The sequence below is a fragment of the Phacochoerus africanus genome, chromosome 8 (assembly GCF_016906955.1).
Source record: "Phacochoerus africanus isolate WHEZ1 chromosome 8, ROS_Pafr_v1, whole genome shotgun sequence".
Lineage (NCBI taxonomy): Eukaryota > Metazoa > Chordata > Mammalia > Artiodactyla > Suidae > Phacochoerus > Phacochoerus africanus.
Genome location: NC_062551.1, coordinates 60676937 through 60698663, shown reverse-complemented (window position 1 = coordinate 60698663; position 21727 = coordinate 60676937). Strand labels below are relative to the sequence as shown.

The following is a 21727-nucleotide window of genomic DNA, read 5'->3' as shown; positions in this document are numbered from 1 at the left end:
TTTTTAATGAGTTTTATTTTTCCATTATAGTTGGTTTACAGGGTTCTATCAATTTCTACTGTAGAGCAAAGTGACCCAGTCATACATACATATATACATTCTTTTTCTCACATTATCTCCCATCATGTTCCATCATAAGTGACAGATATAGTTCCCTGTGCCGTACAGCGGGATCTCATTGCTTATCCACTCTAATTTTTACATTTTAAAGTGGAAAAGTTTTTTATTCTTTCCCGTTATTGTCATTGTATTCTAAACTGTCCAATGTTGAAAAGACATGCTTCTGTATTTTTTTCTAAAATCTCAGAGATTTGCACTTTGCATGTATGTTTTTAGCTCAGTGGAAATTGATTTTTTTTGTGTGTGCATGCTATGTGATGTAGGGTTTCATCCTCTTTTTATTTGTCTATACTGATAACTAATTATTCAAGAACCATTCCTTCCAAAGGCTGTCCTCTTCCCCACCTGTCTACAATACAATTTATGTCATGAATCAAGTTTATGTCTATGCTTGATCGGTTTCTGGGCTTTATTCCATTCTATTATTCCAATAATCTCTGAAAGTTAATTTGCACTGGGAATGTCGAAAGAGACTGGAGCACTAGGAGAGACTCAGAATGAATTGAAGAGCGACGAAGCCACATAAAAATAGATTTTGCTCATATGGATGGAAGAACGCTGATTTCTTCCCTTCCTCTTACGTCTTTACCCTTCAGCTACACTGGCTTTTATTTTCCTGGAAGATGCTAAACTCCTTCTTGACAAGATTTTTGCAGTTGCTTTTGCTTGTTCCACTCAGAATGCTCTTCCACCAGCTCAACATTCACTTATCTTTCTCATTAGTTGAAAATACACTCAAACGTCACTACCCTCCTGAAAGAAGCTCTTTCCCTGAGTGCCCACCCTAAAATGGCCTCCTTCAGAAGATGCCAACCATCCTGTTTTGCGTTCTCCTCAGCACTTACCTGCTGAAATTCATTATTTATCTTTCATTTGCCTTCTCTATCCCTTACTACCTAGAATATAAATTTCAAAAGCTCACGGACATGAGTTCTGCTCACTGGTTGATTTCAGGCACCTGAAAATATGGAGTATATTTGAATATATATAAGTGATAAGTCAGATGTAGGTCCAAACAGAATAATCTCCATGTCTTAATCACCTAAAATGCAAGATGAATCCCCAATACTAGCACCAAAGGCAAAGGACCCCAATTTCTACAACTCCATCCTTTTGGAAAAGTCACTTACTGCCTGCGAGCTTCAGGACCGTCTTGTGTATGAACTGGTAAAATAACGCTGATTTTTGTAGGTTGTGAAAATCAGTCAATCGCCTGATTCAAAAAGTGGGTTCAAAAAGTGCAGTACAGGGTAGGGGCACATATGTGATGCTAAGTATATGCAGTTTCTTTCCTTAAAAAAAATGTTCTCTTTCTGGAAGGGGTTGTCTTTAGAAGGATTCAGGGAAGACATTTCTCACTGGTCTCTTTAGAGACACCATTATAGCTGGTCTTCTCTCTAAGACACAGTAGTAAATTGCCTCCAGAAATTCAACCCAATTAAAAGAGGGATATGTCTCAGAATAAGGGAATTGTGAGTCTACCTTTATTGAAAATAGTGCTGACAACTTCTGGGGTCCTGGGACAATTTTCAGAAAGAAAGAGAGCGAGAGAGGGAAGGAAAGAGAGAAAGAAAAGAAAGAAAGAAAGAAAGAAAGAAAGAAAGAAAGAAAGAAAGAAAGAAAGAAAAAAAGAAAGAAGAAAGAAAGAAAGAAAGAAAGAAAGAAGAAAGAAGAAAGGGAAAGGAAAGGAAAAGAAAGAAAGAAAGAAAAGGAAAGGAAAGGAAAAGAAAAGAAGGAAGACATCACTTAAAGTCATAAAAAGTAACAGAACAATTACACCTTGCTTTATAAAGCACTTTCCATCTATTGCCATATTTAATATCCGTAAGGGCTAAGGACCGCCTGGATATAGGCTTCACCTCCATCTAACAGATAGATAAGGGGGAGGAGGGACATAAAGGCTGAGCATCTTGCCAATGATCACAGATGTAGTAAGTACAGTGTAGAGTTTTCCATTTCCAGTTTTTCAGTTTCCCAGTTGCTCCCCATGGTGCTTCTGACAACAGTCCAACCATCAGGCTTCAGCAAAGCTACGCTGGCTCTAGGAGCCCTAACCAAATATGCTCTTCCCCTTTACCCATTTATTTTTTTCATGGACCATGACTCTGTCAATCTTTCTCTTTCTGACGTAGATGGAGAGGTCTCTAGATTTAGCCAATATGTCCAGAGTCCAGGAGTTTGTCTTGCTGGGCTTGTCTGCCAGGCAAGGCATAAGGGACATCCTGTTTGTCGTCTTCCTGGGCCTCTACCTGCTGACCCTCCTGAAGAACACGCTCATCGTCTTCCTCATCTGCAGTCACACCGACCTCCACAAGCCCATGTACTTCTTCCTGGGCAACCTGAGCTGCTTGGAGATGTGCTACGTGTCAGTGACCATGCCCAGCCTGCTCGTGGGCCTGAGAGCCAGTCCATGCCACGTGCCTTTCGCCGTCTGCATAATTCAGTTTTTTTTATTCATATCGCTCATCGGCACCAAGTGCACCCTCCTGGCCTCCATGGCCTATGACCGCTATGTGGCTATCTGCCGCCCACTCCACTACCCACTGCTCATGAGGCCCCAGGTCTGCCTGAGCTTGGCCATGGCGTCGTGGCTTGGGGGGCTGCTGGTCTCGGTGGTCAAGACGAAACATGCATTGCCAGCCTGTCCTACTGTGGCCCCAACATCCTCAACCACTTCTTCTGTGATGTCTCGCCCCTGCTCGACCTGTCCTGCACCCACGTGGCCCTGACGGAGCTGGTGGACTTCATCTCTGCCATCCTCACTTTCTGTGGGACACTGCTGGTGGCTCTGGGCGCATACGCGGCCATTGGGAGGGCTGTGCTCCGCATGCCTTCGGCCACCGCCCGCTGCAAAGCTTTCTCCACCTGCGCCTCCCACCTTGTGGTGATGGGCATCTTCTACTCAGTGGTCCTCTTTGTGTATTCCCGCCCCAGCCGGGTGGAACCCACCAACCTCAACAAGGTGCTGTCCATCATCTACACGGTGGCCACGCCCATATGCAGCCCAATTGTCTACTGCCTGCGGAACAGGGAGGTCCACGCAGCGCTCCGGAAAACCCTCCACCCGCCCCGAGTCTCCTCAGCGAGCGCTCACGTTTCCTGCTCCTGATTTTAAAACGTTCATGGCCAAATGTATACACGACTTTCAAAGGCAAATAGAAACCCAGAAGAAGATATTCGCGCCATAATGTAAAAAGACTTTTTAAAATAAAGAGAATAATATGAGCACCTCAGAAGAAAAATGGTCATGAATAGGAAGTTATTGAAGGAAAAATTTAAGTGGCCGATAACCTACAAAAAGATTCTCCAGTAACCCAAGACATGCAAATTTACTCCTTGCCTACTGAAAAAAAAAAATGTGGCGTTCCCGTCGTGGCTCAGTGGTTAATGAATCCGATTGAGCGTTCAATCCCTGGGTTGGGGATCCAGTGTTGTCGTGAGCTGTGATGTATGTAGGTCACAGACGCAGCTCGGATCCTGCATTGCTGTGGCTGTGGCCGCCGGGGCTACAGCTCTGATTAGACCCCTAGCCTGGGAACCTCCATATGCCATGGGTGTGGCCCTAAAAGGACAAAAAGACAAAATATATGTGTGTGTATGTGTGTGTGTGTGTGTGTGTGTGTGTAATGCAAAGTGTAAGCGCAAGAATTTTTATTGCAACATTGTAATTTGGAATAAACATTTTATTGGAAAATTTTGCAAGTAACACTAATGTCCACTGATACGAAATTATTTAAATATGTTATGTGCATAGTATGAAATCACACACATTCATTAAAGCGATTAAACCAGACCTGCAGGGATTTCCCTCGTGGCTCAATGAACTAAGGATTTAGCCTTGTCGCTGCTGTGGCTCTGGTTACAGCTGCAGCTTGGGTTTGATCTCCGGCCTAGAAACTTCCGCATGCCGAGGGCACCGCCGAAACAACAACAACAAACCAGACCCGCAGGTACTGTCATGAGGAGACAGTATGTTGTTGAGTTAAAAACGAAAGAAGCACTATGAAAGTATGTCAAAGATTTGTAAAATGAGAGTAATAAATAAACTAATTGCAGTGGTTATTTGTGTTAACCTGTGCCTAGAAAGGAATCTGAAAAGGTACGTATCAAAGAGTTATTAGCTATGTTTGGAGGCATGAGACCATATTTCCTATTTTATATCTTTGAATATTTTGCAATAAGCATGTATTACCTTTATAACTGAGTAAATGAGCATGTTACAAGGGAAAACTGAAATTCAAAGAATTACATTCAATGGAATGACTTATTGTAACAGGATATTTTTCATGTTTATTTTAAGTAATAAAAACTCATGCTGACAGAGCCTCAAGGGCAATGAGCATATTCTGGGGTTGTTGGTGAGAGTATATGTTAGTACATTTTAGAAGGGCTGTTTGATATACATGCAAAAAGCCTTGAGATCTGAATGGCCTTACATCCACCAGTTCTTCTTTGGAAATTTGTCCTGGAGAAGAAAGTGAAAGATGCGGGCAAAAGCTGACATACAATGATATCCATTCCAGACTATTTGTACAAATAACCCAAAGTTCGTCCCCCAAAAATGCAATAGAAATGGCCAATAAACTATAGAATAATGTCCAATGTCCATGACTACTAAAGAAATGGAGCTCAATAAATGCACCTCCACATAGCAAATTAAAAAAAAAAAGAAAGAAAGAAAGAAATCCTTTGAGAAAACCTAGTGTCGGTTGGATGTGGGGGAAAGATACCCTCTAGGACTGCTGTGGGAATGCAGACTGAGCAGTGTTTTTGGGAAACAATTTGCCAATATTTGCCAAATTTTATAGTCACATACACGTTGGACACACAACAATTATCATTTTATTTTCATGCTATTGATCTTGAGATAGTCTTTAGTTATCTTTGCTGATGTTTCCAGCCCTTTGCCTTCCAGGCACACAGATGATTGCACTTTCTGGGCTCTTTGCTACATGGGTAGGATCACCTGAGTGCTCCTGGCCACCAAGTCATTGTGTCACTTCCGGACCAAATTATTTAATTCCTAGGGTGAGACTCTCCAGACCTCATTTCTCTGTCCCTGCAAAGAAATGAGGTGCCACGCAAAGTTCAAAACTGGCCCCTTCCACCTGACCATGGTTAGCAGAATACCCTTTAAAATGGTCACAAAAATTCACTACGAGTTCCCATTGGGGTAGAGGGCTGTGAGGAGAGCAATGTTCTGGGCAATGTTCTGATTGGCCAGCTGGTGTGGTGTCACGTGTTTTGGGGGGAGGGCAGCGAGGAGGCTCTGATTGGCCAGCTGGTGTCACCTGCCTTCCCCTAGAGCTAAGAGGAGAGGCTGCCAGCTCACTCAAGCCATAAGGATGGAGGGTGGGGTAGTGTTTCTCCCTAGGAACATTAGGGTGTGTCACAAAAGACACCTCTTTAGGTGATGTGGTGTCAAGAAAATATCAGGCAGCTGTGATTCCATGAAGGAAATGGATCACAGAACAGAGAAGGAGGCGGAAAGAAGAAAGCTGTACGAAACACAAATTGGTACAATGGCTATGGAAAACAGTATGGAGGGTGCTCAGAAAACTAAATATAGAACTACCATATGATCCAGCAAGCCCACTCTCCGGCATATATCGAGACAAAAGTTTCATTCAAAAAGATACATGCACCCCTATGTTCATTGCAGCGCTATTGGGCAGTGCTATTGACAGTAATCATGGTACACGTATACAATGGAATACTACTCAGCCATAAAAAAGGACAAAATAATGCCACTTGCAGCAATATGGATGCAACTAGAGACTCTTACACTAAGTGAAGTAAGTCAGAAAGAGAAAGGCAAATACCCTATGACATCACTTTTGTGTGGAATCTAAAAATTTGGTACAAATGAACCTTTCCACAGAACAGAAACAGATTCACACACGTAGAGAACAGACTCAGGGTTGCCAAGGGGACAGGGGGAGGGCGTGGGATGGACGGGGAGTTTGGAGTTAGCAGATGCAAACTATGACACTTAGAATGGATAAGCAATGAGATCCTATATTATAGCACAGGGAACTATATCCAGTCTCTTGGAGTAGAACATGATGGAAGAGAGTATGAAAAAATACAGAAAGTATGTATATATATGACTGAGTCACTTTGCTATATAGAGCAACTACATAGAGGACACTGATACATAGAGGACACTGTAAATCAGCTACACTTTAACAACAAAAAAGAAAACTGGAAACCCAACAGCTCCCAGTGTTTCTGGGCACTGTGTCAGTCAGTGGGGCAGAAGGAAACTGAACACAAAGCAGAATGGGGGTCACGTTTGGCTCTATCTCATGGACAGAAGGGAGAGATTAAAGTGATTTTTTAATATTGAACAATAATTTCATTTTAAAAGCAATATATACTTGCCACCAAAAATTTTTGACAAAATATAATGACACGAAAATGAAAGCAAAGTCTTCACCATTAGCATTTTATAGTGCTGGTTTTCAAATTCTCTCATATTCTTTCAATGTGTATATACGTATATACACAGTGCAATAAAAATCAAAACATCATAACATTGTAAGTCAACTATACTTCGATAAAACTAAAAAATGAAAAAAAGTCAAAATGTAATTACACTGTCCATGCTGTTTTATAACCTGAATTTTCCACATCATGATATATAATTGACACATTTCATGGAAGTAAATATACTTACAAAATTCACTTTTTGTGGCATGGTAGGATTCTATTGCATAGCTGTGATGCAGTTTTTTGTTTTTGTTTGTTTGTTTTGTCTTTTGCCTTTTTAGGGCTACACCCGCCTGTGGCATATGGAGGTTCCCAGGCTAGGGAACCAATTGGAGCTACAGCAGCCGGCCTACACCACAGCCACAGCAACGCCAGATCTGAGCCGCATCTGGGCCTACACCACAGCCCAGGGCAACACCGGATCCTTAACCCACTGAGCAAGGCCAGGGATCAAAGCCACATCCTCGTGGCTCCTGCTCGGGCTCATTGACAGCTGAGCCATGAAGGGAACTCCCTGCAGTTTGTTTTACTGACTCCTCTATTGTTGAATGGAGGTTTCTCCCAACAGTGCTCCAGTGAAAGAGCAAAATGCAATAAATATTCTCACAGTTGTGTTGTTGTAGGCATCCCGTTATTTCCTTGGGAAAAAAATCCTTAAAATGATACTCTTTCAAAGGCCAGGGACATTCAGGTTTTACTGCATAATAACAAATTGCCCTCCAGAAACATTGTACTGATATCAGATAATAACTTTTCATGATTACTGAAAATTGCAAAAAAAAAAAATTTTGCAGTGTGCATTCTCAAAATAAATCTAAGCAAACATATGAAGACATATCTAGAATTTTTATATTTCACATTTTTGAATTTAAATTTCTATTGAGAATTTACTCTAATGTTTTACATTTTGATCCATAACTATATTAGGTCTCCATGCCAATATAGAGATATAATTTTTTTAAACGGCTTCATAAAGTTTCATAATATGTGGGCATCGTAATTTACTCAGTCATTATGCTATTGATGAACAGTCACGTTCTTTCCAGATTGGCCCACTTAAAACAATGCTACAATAAACATCTTTATCATGTATTTTTACAGATCAGTGCTTTAATTTCCCTGTGAGATATCTGCAGATGTGGAGATTCAGGGTCAAAATGTAGGCACAATTCGAATCTTAATAGGGGATACCAGATTGTCTTCCAAGAATGTTTTAACAATTTATTCCACCACCAGCCATATAAGAGAGTCCCTATTTTTTCAAAGCCACATCAATTCTGGCTATTAACAATCATTTGAATTTTTCCTGATCTGATACAGGGATGGTGCAAGATTGTAACTACCATTTTTTCCTGAGCATTAAGGGGATTTATTAGAATCGTTTGTGTTATTTCATCCATAAATGGCCATTTATAATGGAGCTCCTTACCCTGACATACCTATATTGTTGAAGTAAGATACTGATTGCTTTGAAAACAGTTTGATAGTTCTTTAAAGCATGAAGTATAGCACAAGCATATGACCCAGAAATTCCACTCCTAGGTACATACTCAAGGGAAAAGAACTGTTCACCACACAAATAGTTATATGCAAATGTCTACAGCAGCATTATCCCTAATAGCTATAAAGTAGAAACAACTCAAACATCTATCAACTGGCAAATAGGCAACTAAATATGGTGTAACCATAAAATGGAAATTTATTTTCTTTTTAGGCTTGTGGCATATGAAGGCTCCCAGGCTAGGGGTCAAACAGATCTGTAGCTGATGGCCTGTTCCACAGCCACAGCAACTTGGGATCCAGGCCACATCTGAGACCTGCACCACAGCACACAACAACGCCAGGTCCTTAACCCACTGAATGAGGCCAGGGATCGAACCCGCATCCTCACAGACACCATGTCGGATTCTTCACTGCTGAGCCACAATGGAAACTCCCCATATAATGGAATATTATCCAACCATAAAAAGGAATGCCATACTGACACAGGCTACACCATGCATGAACCTTGAAAATATGATGCTAAGCAAAAGAGACCACACAAAATTCTATATATTACTAAACTTATGCGAAATGTCCAAACAGGCAAATCCATAGAGACAGAAGGAAGATTGGTGGTTTTTAGCGCTGGGGGGTGGGGCAGGGGATGGGAAGTTACTTCTAGTGCGTAGGGGTTACTTTCGGGGGTGATGAAACTATTCTGGAATTCGATAATGGTGACAGTGGCACAACTCTGTGAATGCACTAAATCTCCATGGAACTGTACATGTTTAAAGATGAAAGGTTTGGTATGTGAACATAAAGTATGGTAACTTGAGACCTCTCCCATGCCTGTCGCTAGGCAGCCTCAGCGCCAGCGGAGCATTTTCTGCAGCGCTGCCTGGACCTCCTTGTTCTGCAGGCAGTAGATGACGGGGTTGCATAGGGGCGTGGCCACCGTGTAGATGACGGAGAGAACCTTGTTGAGGTCCATGGCTTCGATGCGGCTGGGACGGCAGTAGATGAAGAGGGCCGCTGAGTAGAAGATGCCCACCACCACCAGGTGGGACGCGCAGGTGGAGAAGGCCTTGCCGCGGGCGGCAGCTGAAGGCATGCGGAGCACCGCCCTCCCAATGGCCACATAGGAGGCTATGGCCACCAAGAGGGAACCCCAGAGGATGACGATGGCAGAGATGAAGTCCACCAGCTCCGTTAGGGCCACGTGTGTGCAGGACAGGTTGAGCAGAGGGGAGACATCACAGAAAAATTGGTTGAGGACATTGGGGCCACAGTAGGACAGGCTGGCGATGCATGTTGTCTTGGCCACTGAGACCAGTAACCCACCAATCCATGAGGCCATGGCCAAGTTCAGGCAGACCTGGGGCCTCATGAGCAGTGGGTAGTGGAGTGGGCAGCAGATGGCCACATAGCGGTCATAGGCCATGGAGGCCAGGAGGGTGCACTCCGTGCAGATGAGAGAGATGAAGAAGAAGAGCTGGGTCATGCAGGCTGTGAAGGAGATGTGAAAGGGTCCCGTCCACAGCCCCACAAGCAGGCTGGGCATGGTCACTGACATGTAGCACATCTCCAGGGAGCTCATGTTGCCCAGGAAGAAGTACATGGGCTTGTGGAGGTCGGTGTGACGGCAGATGAGGAAGATGATGAGCGTGTTCTCCAGGAGGGTCAGCAGGTAGAGGGCCAGGAAGACGACAAATAGGACATCCCTTATGTCCAACCTTGTGGACAAGCCCAGCAAGACAAACTCCTGGACTCTGGTCATGTTGCCCACCTTCGGGGACTTCTCCATCTAAGAACAAAATACGTCTACAAAGACTTCACACATCTATCTCTTTACCTCTTACCTCACCCCAGATCCAAGCCATTATCTCACTTAAGTAAATGAAATAACCCCGTATCTCATCTCCTTATGTCTGTTCTTGCCTCTGCAATCCTTCTCCATGTAGCAGCTGGTGGAGTCGTTGAAAATCATATATCATACAGGGTCAGTCCTCTGCCTAGAACACTTGACATTCTCTCCATTATTCTTAGAATAAACATCATGTTCCTTATCACGCCCTCCAAGCCCCCCAATTTTCTGAGCATTGCAAGCTGCTTCAGGTTCGAGCCATGCCATAGTTCCTCTCCTCCTGTCTATTTAAGCCCCATGTGTACCCTTTCACTCTTTCCAATGATCCAAGATTCTTCAAGCCTTGAAGAATTCCCACGTGACATTCCTTCTGTCTGGAACACTCTTCTCCCCGTTTGTGCTTTTCCCACTTCTGGGAATCCCTGACAGCCCTGGCATACATTTTTCAATGTCACATCCTCAGAGAAGCCTTCCTTGAAAATCTGCTATCAAGCCCTGTGTCATCATTCTCTATCTCTCTATCACAGAGAGACTGTTATTCTTTTAAACTACTTGACTCGGAGTTCCCGTCATGGCGCAGTGGTTAACAAATCCGACTAGGAACCGTGAGGTTGCGGGATCGATGCCTGGCCTTGCTCAGTGGGTTAAGGATCCAGTGTTGCCGTGAGCTGTGGTGTAGGTCGCAGACGCAGCTCGGATCCCGCGTTGCTGTGGCTCTGGTGTAGGCCGGCGGCTACAGCTCCGATTCGACCCCTAGCCTGGGAACCTCCATATGCCACGGGAGCGGCCCAAGAAATAGCAAAAAGACAAAAAAAATTACTTGTCTGTTTGTTCCATCATTCCAGGTCTCTCCAACTGGATTGTAAGCCCTGAGGAGGGAACAGGACCTGCCTTACTCACAGCTCTATTCTTGGTATCTAGCAAAAGAGTGTGTTTCCAGTATCTTACAGCTACTCAACGCATGTTTACTCAGTGCATGGTACGTCAAAGTTGGATTTCCGGGCCTCACACTTTCTGGGAGATGCAGCAACAAATGACAGAGGAGTTGGCTGGGAGCGGTGGGACTCTGCCTAGGTGACCTTCCCTTCAATTTCTGATGGTTGGTGATTTGGAAGGGAGTCAATATAGGGTGATTAGAAAGGTACCCATCTTGGGATCAGAAATCCTAGCCTGTCTGCTTGTTACCATCTTTAGCATGTTGCTTGATTTATGCAAGACTTAGGTTTTTTCCTCTGTGAAATAGGAAGGATGATATTGCTTCCCGTGAGATGTTATGGAGATTGCTTAAGAAAATGGAAGCATAAGTTATATGCAAAAGAGTTATTACTTTTGATAAAATTAGGGGACATTTTCTGAAAAAGCAACAATTTTCCCATGAATTTCAGTGGTTCTCCTGGGTATCTTAGAGTGGAGAATATTCCTCATCTCCCTAATCTGAGATTCCTCTACTGTTTTTAGGACATGTATTGATAGGATTTACTATCTATTAGAGAAAAGAGTTAGCTGTGTAATTTTCTAAAACAAGCACATAGACATTTGATTCCTGACTTCCTCTAGAGAAGGCTATCTCCAACCTTCTCCCCCGCAAATCTCTTGTTATAAAGATGGAGATAACATGTATTACATGTGCCTACGTCCAGGTTAGGGTCATGGAACAAAAGACTTCATTCACTTTCCATACCAAGCAAAGGAGGCGTCACTTCCCTTATTGGTAAAGGTGAAGAAACTGTGGTTCCCAGAGGCTATCAATATGAAGTAAGAGCACTGGGGGTTTTCAAGTAGGTTCTGTCTGATTTTACTACCTGCCAGTGCAAATGAGGTGGTATTGTTCATGGAACCTGCCCTTGGTCTGTTAGGGAGCTACCTTAAGCCTCACCTCCTCCACAAAGCCTTCTTTGCACAGCCTAGCAGCCACGGCCGTCCCAACTACACAGCACAGATGATGTTTACTCCTCGTCTGTCTTCTGCCTTTTACAGGGACCTTCTTTGGAATAACACAGGCATGTCTCAATCCACGACATGCCACGTTCCCCTTAAGAGGGCTTCAAGAACGTCACTTAAACTCTCTGAATCCCCGTTGGCTCATAAATAAATTCTGGCATCCTGAGCTCCAGAGTGGAGATTGAATAACAATAATTCCCATGTAGCTGCATTCACCAGATGCCAGATGCTGTGTCAGGTGATTTTTATTCACATTTCATCCCCCTCCCATCACTGAGATGTAAGCATTAATATTGCCATTTCACAGATTTAGAAACTAAGGATCAGAGAGTCAGTTAGTTTCCATAAGACCTCCCAAAAGTAAGTAGAAAATATAGATTTGACATTCCAGGTGTGACTGGATCCATATTCATTATTTTCTTCCTTTTCTCTTGGGATTTGGGGTAAATTTTTCCTAGGATGCTAAACAAAAGCAGGATTTTTTTGTCTTTTGACCTTCAGCATATGGAGGTTCTCAGGCTTGGGGTCAAATTGGAGCTGTAGCTGCCACCCTACGCCACAGCCACAGCCATGCCGGATCCAAACCACATCTGTGACCTACACCACAGCTACACCACAGCACACCACAGCTCACAGCAATGCCGGATCCTTAACTCACTGAGTGAGGCCAGGGTTAGAACCTGCATCCTCATGGATGCTAGTCAGATTCATTTCCACTGAGCTGCTACAGGAACTCCTGGGGTAAAATTTTCATTTTATTTTTTTGAAGCACTTTGGCCAAAGAGGAAAAGAAATTTATTCTTCTGCTCTAGGAAGGGAATGTTAGGGCTAGAAGGGCCACTTGAAGGCCCTCAGTTTGACATTCTCAGTTTTTATAGGAGGAAATTGAAAATACCTACACAGACGCAATGGTTGCAGTTGACGATACGATTACATAGAATGCATTTGAGTTTCCCAAAATACCAGATGCAAAGTACCTGCAAGTATATCATCTTTGGGATCCTGGACAAAGACTTTATAGGTAGGATCCTATTTCATCATCCCAATGACCCAAACAGTCAGCCCTCTTAGTCCCATTCTACTGATGAAGAACCAGAGACTTGGAGAGTAAAAGCCTTGTGCTCAAGGTCCCTCAGCAAATTATGAAGCTGGTGCTCAATTAAATATGATTTACGGGGAGTTCCCGTCGTGGCTCAGTGGTAACAAACCTGACCAGGATGCATGAGGATGTGATTCCTGGCCTCACTCAGTGGGTTAAGGATCTGGCATGGCTGTGAGCTGTGGTGCAGGTCACAGATGCAGCTCAGATCCTGCATTGCTGTAGCTGTGGTGTAGGCTGGCAACTGTAGCTCTGATTCAGTCCCTAGCCTGAGAACCTCCATATGCTGAGGGTATGGCCCTAAGAGACAAAAAAAAAATTACAGGTAAAGAGCTGCATTCTAGGGTCATATTTACCTGGTAACTTCACTGCTCTGGGCATCAATCCCCTTGATTATACACCTAACCTCAGAGATGATTAAATGAAGCAAGAGAATTAACACACTTTCATGCTCCACTGATGTCTGTTCTCTTTGATCCAGTAGCAGGTGGTGCTGTCCCTAGTCCGGAAGCAAAGAGGTCACATCTGCCCCAAACCAAAGTCAAAGCTGCCGGTGGCCCTGAAGAGGGCTCTTCAGACAAACCCCTTGACGCTGAATGATGGAGCGCCTCTTAGTTCCAGACAAGAACCCCTCAACAGCCCTCTTCCCTCGGTGTCTCCCACGGGGCTTTTTTCTTCCATGATTCTCTTTCTCAACATGTACTTGGCACATGTGTCTGTAGCATCAACATGCACTCAGCACAGTGGTGATACAGAGATGAATGGATGTGGGCAGTTCCTGCTGTGCCCAGTGGAAACAAACCCAAGTAGGATCCATGAGGGTGTGGGTTTGATCCCTGGCCTCGCTCAGTGGGTTAAGGACCCGGTGTTGTCGTGAGCTGTGGTGTTGGTCTCAGATGTGGTTCAGATCCCACATCACTGTGGCTGTGGTGTAGGCTGGCAGCAGTAGCTCTGATTCATCCCCTAGCCTGGGAACTTCCATATGCCATGGGTGAGGCCCTAAAAAGCAAAAAATTTAATTTAATTTAATTTAATTTAAAAAAAACAAAGGCCAGCAACCAAACCTGCAGCCTCATGGTTCCTGGTCAGATTTGTTAACCACCGAGCCATGACGGGAACTCCAATATTATTCTTCTTTATTGGTTAAACTTGGACACACTTACATAGCCTGTCCCACCCTTGATAGCCTTTTCTGGGAAAAAAAAAAGATGGATATAATTATCTTCATCACAACGTCTGTAATAACTCCACTATTAAATAAGAGTCAAATAGACCTGGCTCTGAATAGTCACTCTTCCACCGAATAACTGCAAGATTTGGGCAAAGTCCTGGTGGAACTTCAGTTTCTTTATTTGCAAGGTGGGAATTATTTTAGTACTTACAGGGTACTCAAAAGGGTTGCCATGTGCCAAGTTTCTGACACGGGGTAATCAATAAATGTTATCTATTATTATTAAATTGTATGGGATGGAACTAAAGACTCTCATACTAAGTGAAGAAGCCAGAGAGATAAAGACAAACCCCACATGATATCACTTATATCTGGAATCTAATATCTGGCACAAATGAACTTATCTACAGAAAAGAAACTCACGGTCTAGGAGAACAGATTTGCGGTGGCCAAGGGGGGAGGGTGTGGGAAGGACTGGGAGCCTGAGGTTAATAGATGCAAACTGTTGGATTCCGAGTGGATAAGCAGTGAGATCCTTCTGTATAGCACAGGGACCGATATCTAGTCACTTATGATGGAACGCGATGGAGGGTAATGTGAGAAAAAGAATGTATATAGGGGTGTGTGTGTGTGTGTGTGTGTGTGTGTGTGTGTGTGTGTGTGACTGGGTCACTTTGCTGTACAGTAGAAATTGACAGAACACTGTAAACCAACTGTAATTGAAAAAATAAAAATCATTTAAAAAAATAAATAGTATGGCATGAAAAAATATATATGACCCTTTATCATAATAATGACTACTTATTACGTAATTAATAATTTCAAGAGGTACACATTACTTCACTAATAGATGTTTTCACCATCCTGTGAGTGAAGATTATGCACTGCACATCACAGAAGAGGAACTAAAGCTTGGAGAGGGGAAGAAGCTTGACCAAGTCACATAGATAGTTCCTGGCAAATCCTGCTATCCAGTGCAGGTCTACCTGATACTGAAGCCAGGGATCATTTCTCCGGACGTGGCTGCCTCTCCATGAAGAAGAAGTTGCTCATGTTTGAGTCTAAACAACAAAGCCAACCTTTGACCCGGCTTCCAAACTGGATTTCAGGGCTGGCAAGTTAGCATAATCCATGCTAACAGAGCAGGCAGTCGTGAGGATAGCAAGGCAGAGTAGGAGTTTGATGAAGGGGTATTTATTTCTACAAGGAAGGACTGGGAAAGCCTCATGCAGGGTCTGACACTTTAAAATCTATTTTATTGATGTAGAGTTGATTAACAATGTTGTGCCAGTTTCTGCTGTACAGCAAAGTGGCCCAGGCATACCTATATATACGTATGTGTGTGCTTTTTCTCATATTATCTCCCATCATGGCCTACCCCCAAAGATTGGATGTATTTCCCTGTGCTGTACAGCAGGGTCTCATTGCTTATCCATTCTAAATGCCATAGTTTGCATGCACAGGGTATGACGTTTTAACTGAGCCTTGAAGGATTTGTAGAATTATTAAGGTTAGAAAAAGGAGAGAGTGTGAGCCACCTAGGGAAAGGAACTTCACCAGCGGAGGTGCAAAGATGTGACTACACTTTAATCAAAGTCACTCTGCAAGTTCAAAACTTCTGCTCAGATTTTCAGTTCCCATCCCAGCCATTCATTTTCTTTTTTCTTTTCTTTTCTTTTCTTTTGTCTTTTTGCCTTTTTTAGGGCCGCACCCCATGGCATATGGAGGTTCCCAGACTAGGGGTCGAATCGGAGCTGCAGCTGCCAGCCTACACCACAGCCACAGCAATGCCAGCCAAGCTGCATTTGCAACCTACACCACAGCTCAGGGCAACACAGGATCATCAACCCACTGATCAAGACCAGGGATCAAAACTGATGGTTCCTAGTCGGTTTTTTTAACCACTTAGCCCTAACAGAACTCCCAGCCATTCCTTTTGAACCATTCCTCAGAGACATCTCGGTATGGCAGAGAGAATTCAGGCGTTAGAATATAAGGTACCTGAACTCCAATTCCAAATCCTCTACTGCTTACTTGTATCAAATCTAGCATTTTACTCCTCTTACTGACCCTCAGTTTCTTCATCCATAAAAGAGGAACTGTATTTATAATGATATTATAGGATTATTGAGATACTTAATGGAGGTCATACAAGGAAAACACTCACAAAGCATCCGTCATAGGGTAGATTGCTGCCAGTACTATTTCCTCTCTTCTCATCTGGATAAGTCCCTCCTTTGCCCCCTGCAGATGAACGACCCAGACTCCTTACCTGAATAGCTCATGTAAGAGGAATCTTACATGTCTCTGGCCAGTGACCAGATGGTCTGAGCTCGCACTCAGGGACAGAATTTTCGGGAATGGGACTGGAGAGTTCGGTAGTCTGAAGACAGGGAGAGCTCCTTGAATTCACACCAACCTGGAAGGCGCTGACCATGGTGCTGAGCAGGAGCTCCCACCAGACCCACCTCACGTCTTCACCCCGCACACACTCTGACCTGGTGTTGTCTGGGCACTGCCACGCCACCTCTGTCCTCCATGCCAACATGCAGAGAAACCAGCTTCAACAAAGCTAAGGATCTCTGAGGCCTCCCTCCCCTAATCTCTGTGGAATTGACAGAAGGGAAAGGCTTTTCTTTTTTTCTGAATTACAATTGGGCTTGAGGGAAGAGGGCAAAGACACCCCTAATTTAGAATACATCTTTAGGCCCTGTCAATAAGCGTGCACTGATACCCTACTGTGTGTTAGAATGTGTTCTGCTGGGAACACAAAAACCAATCAGACTTCACTTCTGTCCAAGGTCTGTCATCAAGGTGAATATTGAACTAGATGAGGACTGGGAATTGAGGAAGCGGAGGAAGGAGACTAGTCTAGTTATGGGGACTTACAGGAGACTTTCAAGAGAATGTAGTAACTGAATTGAAGGTTGAGACAGACTCTGAAGATCAGCCTCACTCAGCACCAGAAACACTCCACATGTACAACAAGCACATGCCAGGTCGTTTGCATGATTCTCTTAAACGCTCTCCTCTGGGTCTTCTGTATGAATGTAGAATTCCTTAGTGTGACATTTCAGGGTCTACATTATATGTCCCTACACTATGTGGACTCCTCCTCATGCCTGTAACACCCAGTTTCCTTTCATATTTCTGTCTCTTGGCTTGTTCCGATCCATCAGCCAAGAGTACCTTCCCTTGTGTCATTTTCTCCTGCAGAAATGAGTCATCTTCTGAGGTTGCATTGTTTGGAAAAGCTACCAAGAGCCCCCTTTATCCCCTCTTCTTTATTTTATGGATTTTTAATTGATAAAATATGCATAACATAAAAACCATCATTTTAGTCAGGTTCTAAGTGTACAGCTCAGTGATATGAGCTTCGTTTACACTGTGGTGCAACCATCACCACCGTCCACCTCCAGAACGCTTCTCGTCTTGCAAAACTGAAACTCTGTGACCACTAAACACTAACTCCCTATCCCCTCCTCCCATGGACATCGCCGTTCTACCTTCTGTCTCTATGGATCTGACTCATATTAGCAGAATCACACAGTATCTTTTTCTGTAACTGGCTTATTCCATTGAGCTTAATGTCCTCAAGGTTCATCCAGGTTGTAGCCTGGATCAAAATGTCCTTTCCATTTATTTATTTATTTATTTATTTAGTCTTTTTGCCTTTTCTTGAGCCGCTCCCGCGGCATATGGAGGTCCCCAGGCTAGGGGTCGAATCAGAGCTGTAACTGCCAAGTCTACGCCAGAGCCACAGCAACGCAGGATCCGAGCCACATCTGTGACCCACACCACAGCTCACAGCAATGCCGGATCATTAACCCACTGAGCAAGGCACCCTCATGGTTCCCAGTCAGCTGCATTAACCACTGCGCCACGACGGGAACTCCTGTCCTTTCTCTTTAAAGTGACTAAGATCCAATGGTATGGAGAGACCACATTTTGTTTATCCCTTCATCTGTCACTTGTTTCCACCTTTTAACTATTGTGAGTAATACTCCTATAAACACAGATGTGTAGGTATCTCTCTGAGACCCCACTTCCCATTGGGATCCCAACCCCCTTTGTTTAAAGCTGCCTGGAGCTAGTTGGATGTCTTTAGATCAGGGGCTTACAGGGCTGACTCAGCTCAGCAAGGTGGGTCAAGAAAATAAATATTCGGAGTTCTCTTTGTGATTCAGCAGCAATGAACCCAACTAGTATCCATGAGGACATGGGTTCCATCCCTGGCCCCACTCAGTAGGTTAAGGATCTGGCATTGCCATGAGCTGTAGTGTAGGTTGCAGTCGTGTCTCAGATCCCACATTGCTGTGGCTGTGGCATAGACTAGCAGCTGCAGCTCCGATTCAACAGCTAGCCCAGGAACTTCCATATGCTCCAGAAAGAAAGAAGAAAGAAGGAAGGAAGGAAGGAAGGAAGGAAGGAAGGAAGGAAGGAAGGAAGGAAGGAAGGAAAGAAAGAAAGAAAGAAAGAAAGAAAGAAAGAAAGAAGAAAGAAGAAAGAAAGAAAGAAAGAAAGAAGGAAAGAAGGAAGGAAGGAAGGAAGGAAGGAAGGAAGGAAGGAAGGAAGGAAGGAAGGAAAGGAAGGAAGGAAGGAAGAAAGGAAGGAAGGAAGGAAAGATAAAATGAATGTTCGTTCGGCAAACCACATATATAAATCAGGTAACCATAGACTTAGAGCTTCAGTGGCAGACAGGGTTTAAAATCCTAATAATGTCAGGTACTAGCTGTGTGAAAATATTTCTCCTATAACTATGTATTTTCTGCTGAATTTAGGTGATATCTTCATGCTTTCACAGCCAAGGGCTTGAATGTATGTCTATGTAAAACTGAGTTACTTTGCCGCACACCTGAAATTAACACGACTTTGTAAATCAATTATATTCCAATAGAATTTTTTTTTAAAAGTCAAGGGCTTGGTATGGATTTTCTACCAAAAGAAAAAGATTGGAGAGGTATCAAAATACTTGAAGGAAGTTGTTACGTGTTTCAATTAGGAAACAAATATTTTCTTTTTATAAGAAGTTTGAATCTTATGGAAGTAAACATTCCCTTTCCCATTTCAAATCTGCTCTTTGTAAGTAAAATAGAAAAGAGCTGCTATTGATTTATATATGTATTATTGTATATATACTTTTGTTTTTAACAAATGGGATCATACTGTGCAAGTTCTTTTATGATTTCTTTGTTTAACTCCTAATCATGGTTCATCCTTCCGTATCTCTACATACAGGTCTGTCTCATAACTTTTTAACAGCTGCTTAGTATTTCACTGTATATTAGGCACCATAATTTATTTTACCAATCCCAATGTTATAAAATTAGGTTGTTTCGGAGTTCGCGTCATGGCGCAGTGGTTAACGAATCCGACTAGGAACCATGAGGTTGCGGGTTCGGTCCCTGCCCTTCCGCCCTTGCTCAGTGGGTTAACGATCCGGCGTTGCCGTGAGCTGTGGTGTAGATTGCAGACGTGGCTCGGATCCCGCGTTGCTGTGGCTCTGGCGTAGGCCGGTGGCTACAGCTCCGATTCAACCCCTAGCCTGGGAACCTCCATATGCCGTGGGAGCGGCCCAAGAAATAGCAGCAGCAACAACAACAACAATAACAACAACAAAAGACAAAAAAAAATTAGGTTGTTTCACTTTTTTTTTGTTACCATTCTAAAAAATTCTAAAATGAACATTTGTATACAAGTATCGCTACAGAGGGTGCAACAGCCACCATGGAAAACAGTAGGAGAGTCCTCCAGAAAATAAAAATGAAGCTATAGTATGATCCAGGAATTCCACCTCTTGTTATACACCCAAAGGAAATGAAAACAGAAAGTTGAAGAGATATATCCACTCCCATGTTTACAGCAGCATTATTCACAAGAGCCAAAATATGGAAACAACCTGGATGTCCATCAGCGAATACAGGGATGAAGAAAATGTCACACACACAAAACAATAACATTCGACCATGAGGAAGAAGGACATATACTAAAAAGCAACTGCAAAAAATAGTGCACGGGACACAGGTGTACTCAAAACTTATCAGCAATTCACATTAACTGGTTGTCCTGCATTTGTATTTGCCACTTCCACAGGAACTGTGCTTTCACTGTACTTTTTTTTTTTTTGGAGGGGGCACACCCACGGCATATGGCTAGGAGTCGAGAATCAGAGCTATATCCACTGGCCTATGCCACAGCTACAGCAACACGGGACCTGCACCACAGCTCATGGCAACCCTGGATCCCCAACCCACTGAGCAAGGCCAGGGATCGAACCTGCATCCTCATGGATGCCAGTCAGATGTGTTTCCACTGAGCCACGACAGGAACTCCTTACCGTGCTTTTAAACACAAGTACGGATCATGCTCCACTATCAGGAACAGAAACTTACCCTACTCAACAAAGGCAAGTGCGTGAATGATGGCTCCGCTCCAGACAGCCATTAGGGAGATGCTGGTGCTGTGCCAAAGCAGGGAATTCAAGGAGGAGAAACAGAAAGAATTCAGTATGATGCACAGAGAGGTGTCTAAAGACCAGCCAGGCGTTGGATGAAAGGCTCTGGAATCAGACTGCTCCTGGAATATGCGTCCCTCTACCTCGAACACACACCCGCCGCAGGGCAGCCTTCACCTCCTTGTTCCGCAGGCTGTAGATGAGGGGGTTGAGCATGGGGGTCACCAGAGTGTAGGACAGGGACACCACCTGCTTGCTCTCCGGGGAATAGCTGGCCTTGGGTCGCAGGTGGATGACCCCCGTGGTGCCATAAAACAGAACCACCACGATGAGGTGGGAGGCACAGGTGGACAGGGCCTTGCGGCGCCCCCTGGCCGACGGCATCCGCAGCACGGTGGCCAGAATCTGGGCGTAGGACGTGGCTATCAGACAGAAGGGAACGATCATAACCAGCACCGTGGCCGCCAACACGTTGTCCTCGAAAACCCTGGTGTCGGCACACACCAGGCTCAGCAGAGGGGCGATGTCGCAGAAGAAGTGGCGGATGCCACGCGGCCCGCAGAAGGGGAACCGGAACAGCCAGACGGTGAAGACCAGCGCCACGGGCGCGCCAGCCAGCCAGCACGCGGCGGCCAGCCGGTGGCAGAGCCGCGGGCTCACGATGGCGCCATAGCGCAGGGGCCTGCAGATGGCCACGTAGCGGTCCCAGGCCATGGCCGTCAGGAGGAAGCACTCAGACGAGACACAGGACAGCACCAGGAGCAGCTGCAGGGCGCAGCCCGCGGGCGACACGCCGCGCCCGGGCCGCAGCAGGGTCCCCAGCAGCCGAGGCACGACGTCCAGCGAGAAGCACATCTTCACCAGGGCCAGCTGGCGCAGGAAGAAGTACATGAGCGCGCGCAGGCCGGCGTCCAGGGCGGGCAGCAGCACGATGAGCGCGTTGCCCAGCAGCGCGAGCAGGAAGGCGGGCAGGAAGAGCGCGGCGAGCAGCGGCCGCAGCGCGGGCACGTGCGCGAAGCCCAGCAGCACGAACTGGCCGGCCGAGCTCAGGTTGGCCCAGGGCGGGGCAGCGGGGGCGCCCGGGGGAGCCCAGGCCGCAGGCAT

General features: G+C 44.7%; 2 protein-coding genes and 1 pseudogene across 2 annotated transcripts; 1 reads left to right on the top strand and 2 right to left on the bottom strand.

Moving 5' to 3' along the window:
* The first annotated feature begins 2252 nt into the window (after positions 1 to 2252).
* Positions 2253 to 3229, top strand: LOC125133293 (olfactory receptor 5-like; annotated as a pseudogene).
* A 5730-nt stretch (positions 3230 to 8959) lies between these two features.
* Positions 8960 to 9898, bottom strand: LOC125133292 (olfactory receptor 5-like). Its single transcript, XM_047791400.1, has one exon. The coding sequence runs from the start codon at positions 9896 to 9898 to the stop codon at positions 8960 to 8962; it is 939 nt and encodes a 312-aa protein (XP_047647356.1).
* Positions 9899 to 20734: 10836 nt separating this feature from the next.
* Positions 20735 to 21727, bottom strand: LOC125133291 (olfactory receptor 10A4-like). Its single transcript, XM_047791397.1, has one exon. It carries the CDS (start codon positions 21725 to 21727, stop codon positions 20735 to 20737), a length of 993 nt encoding a protein of 330 aa, XP_047647353.1.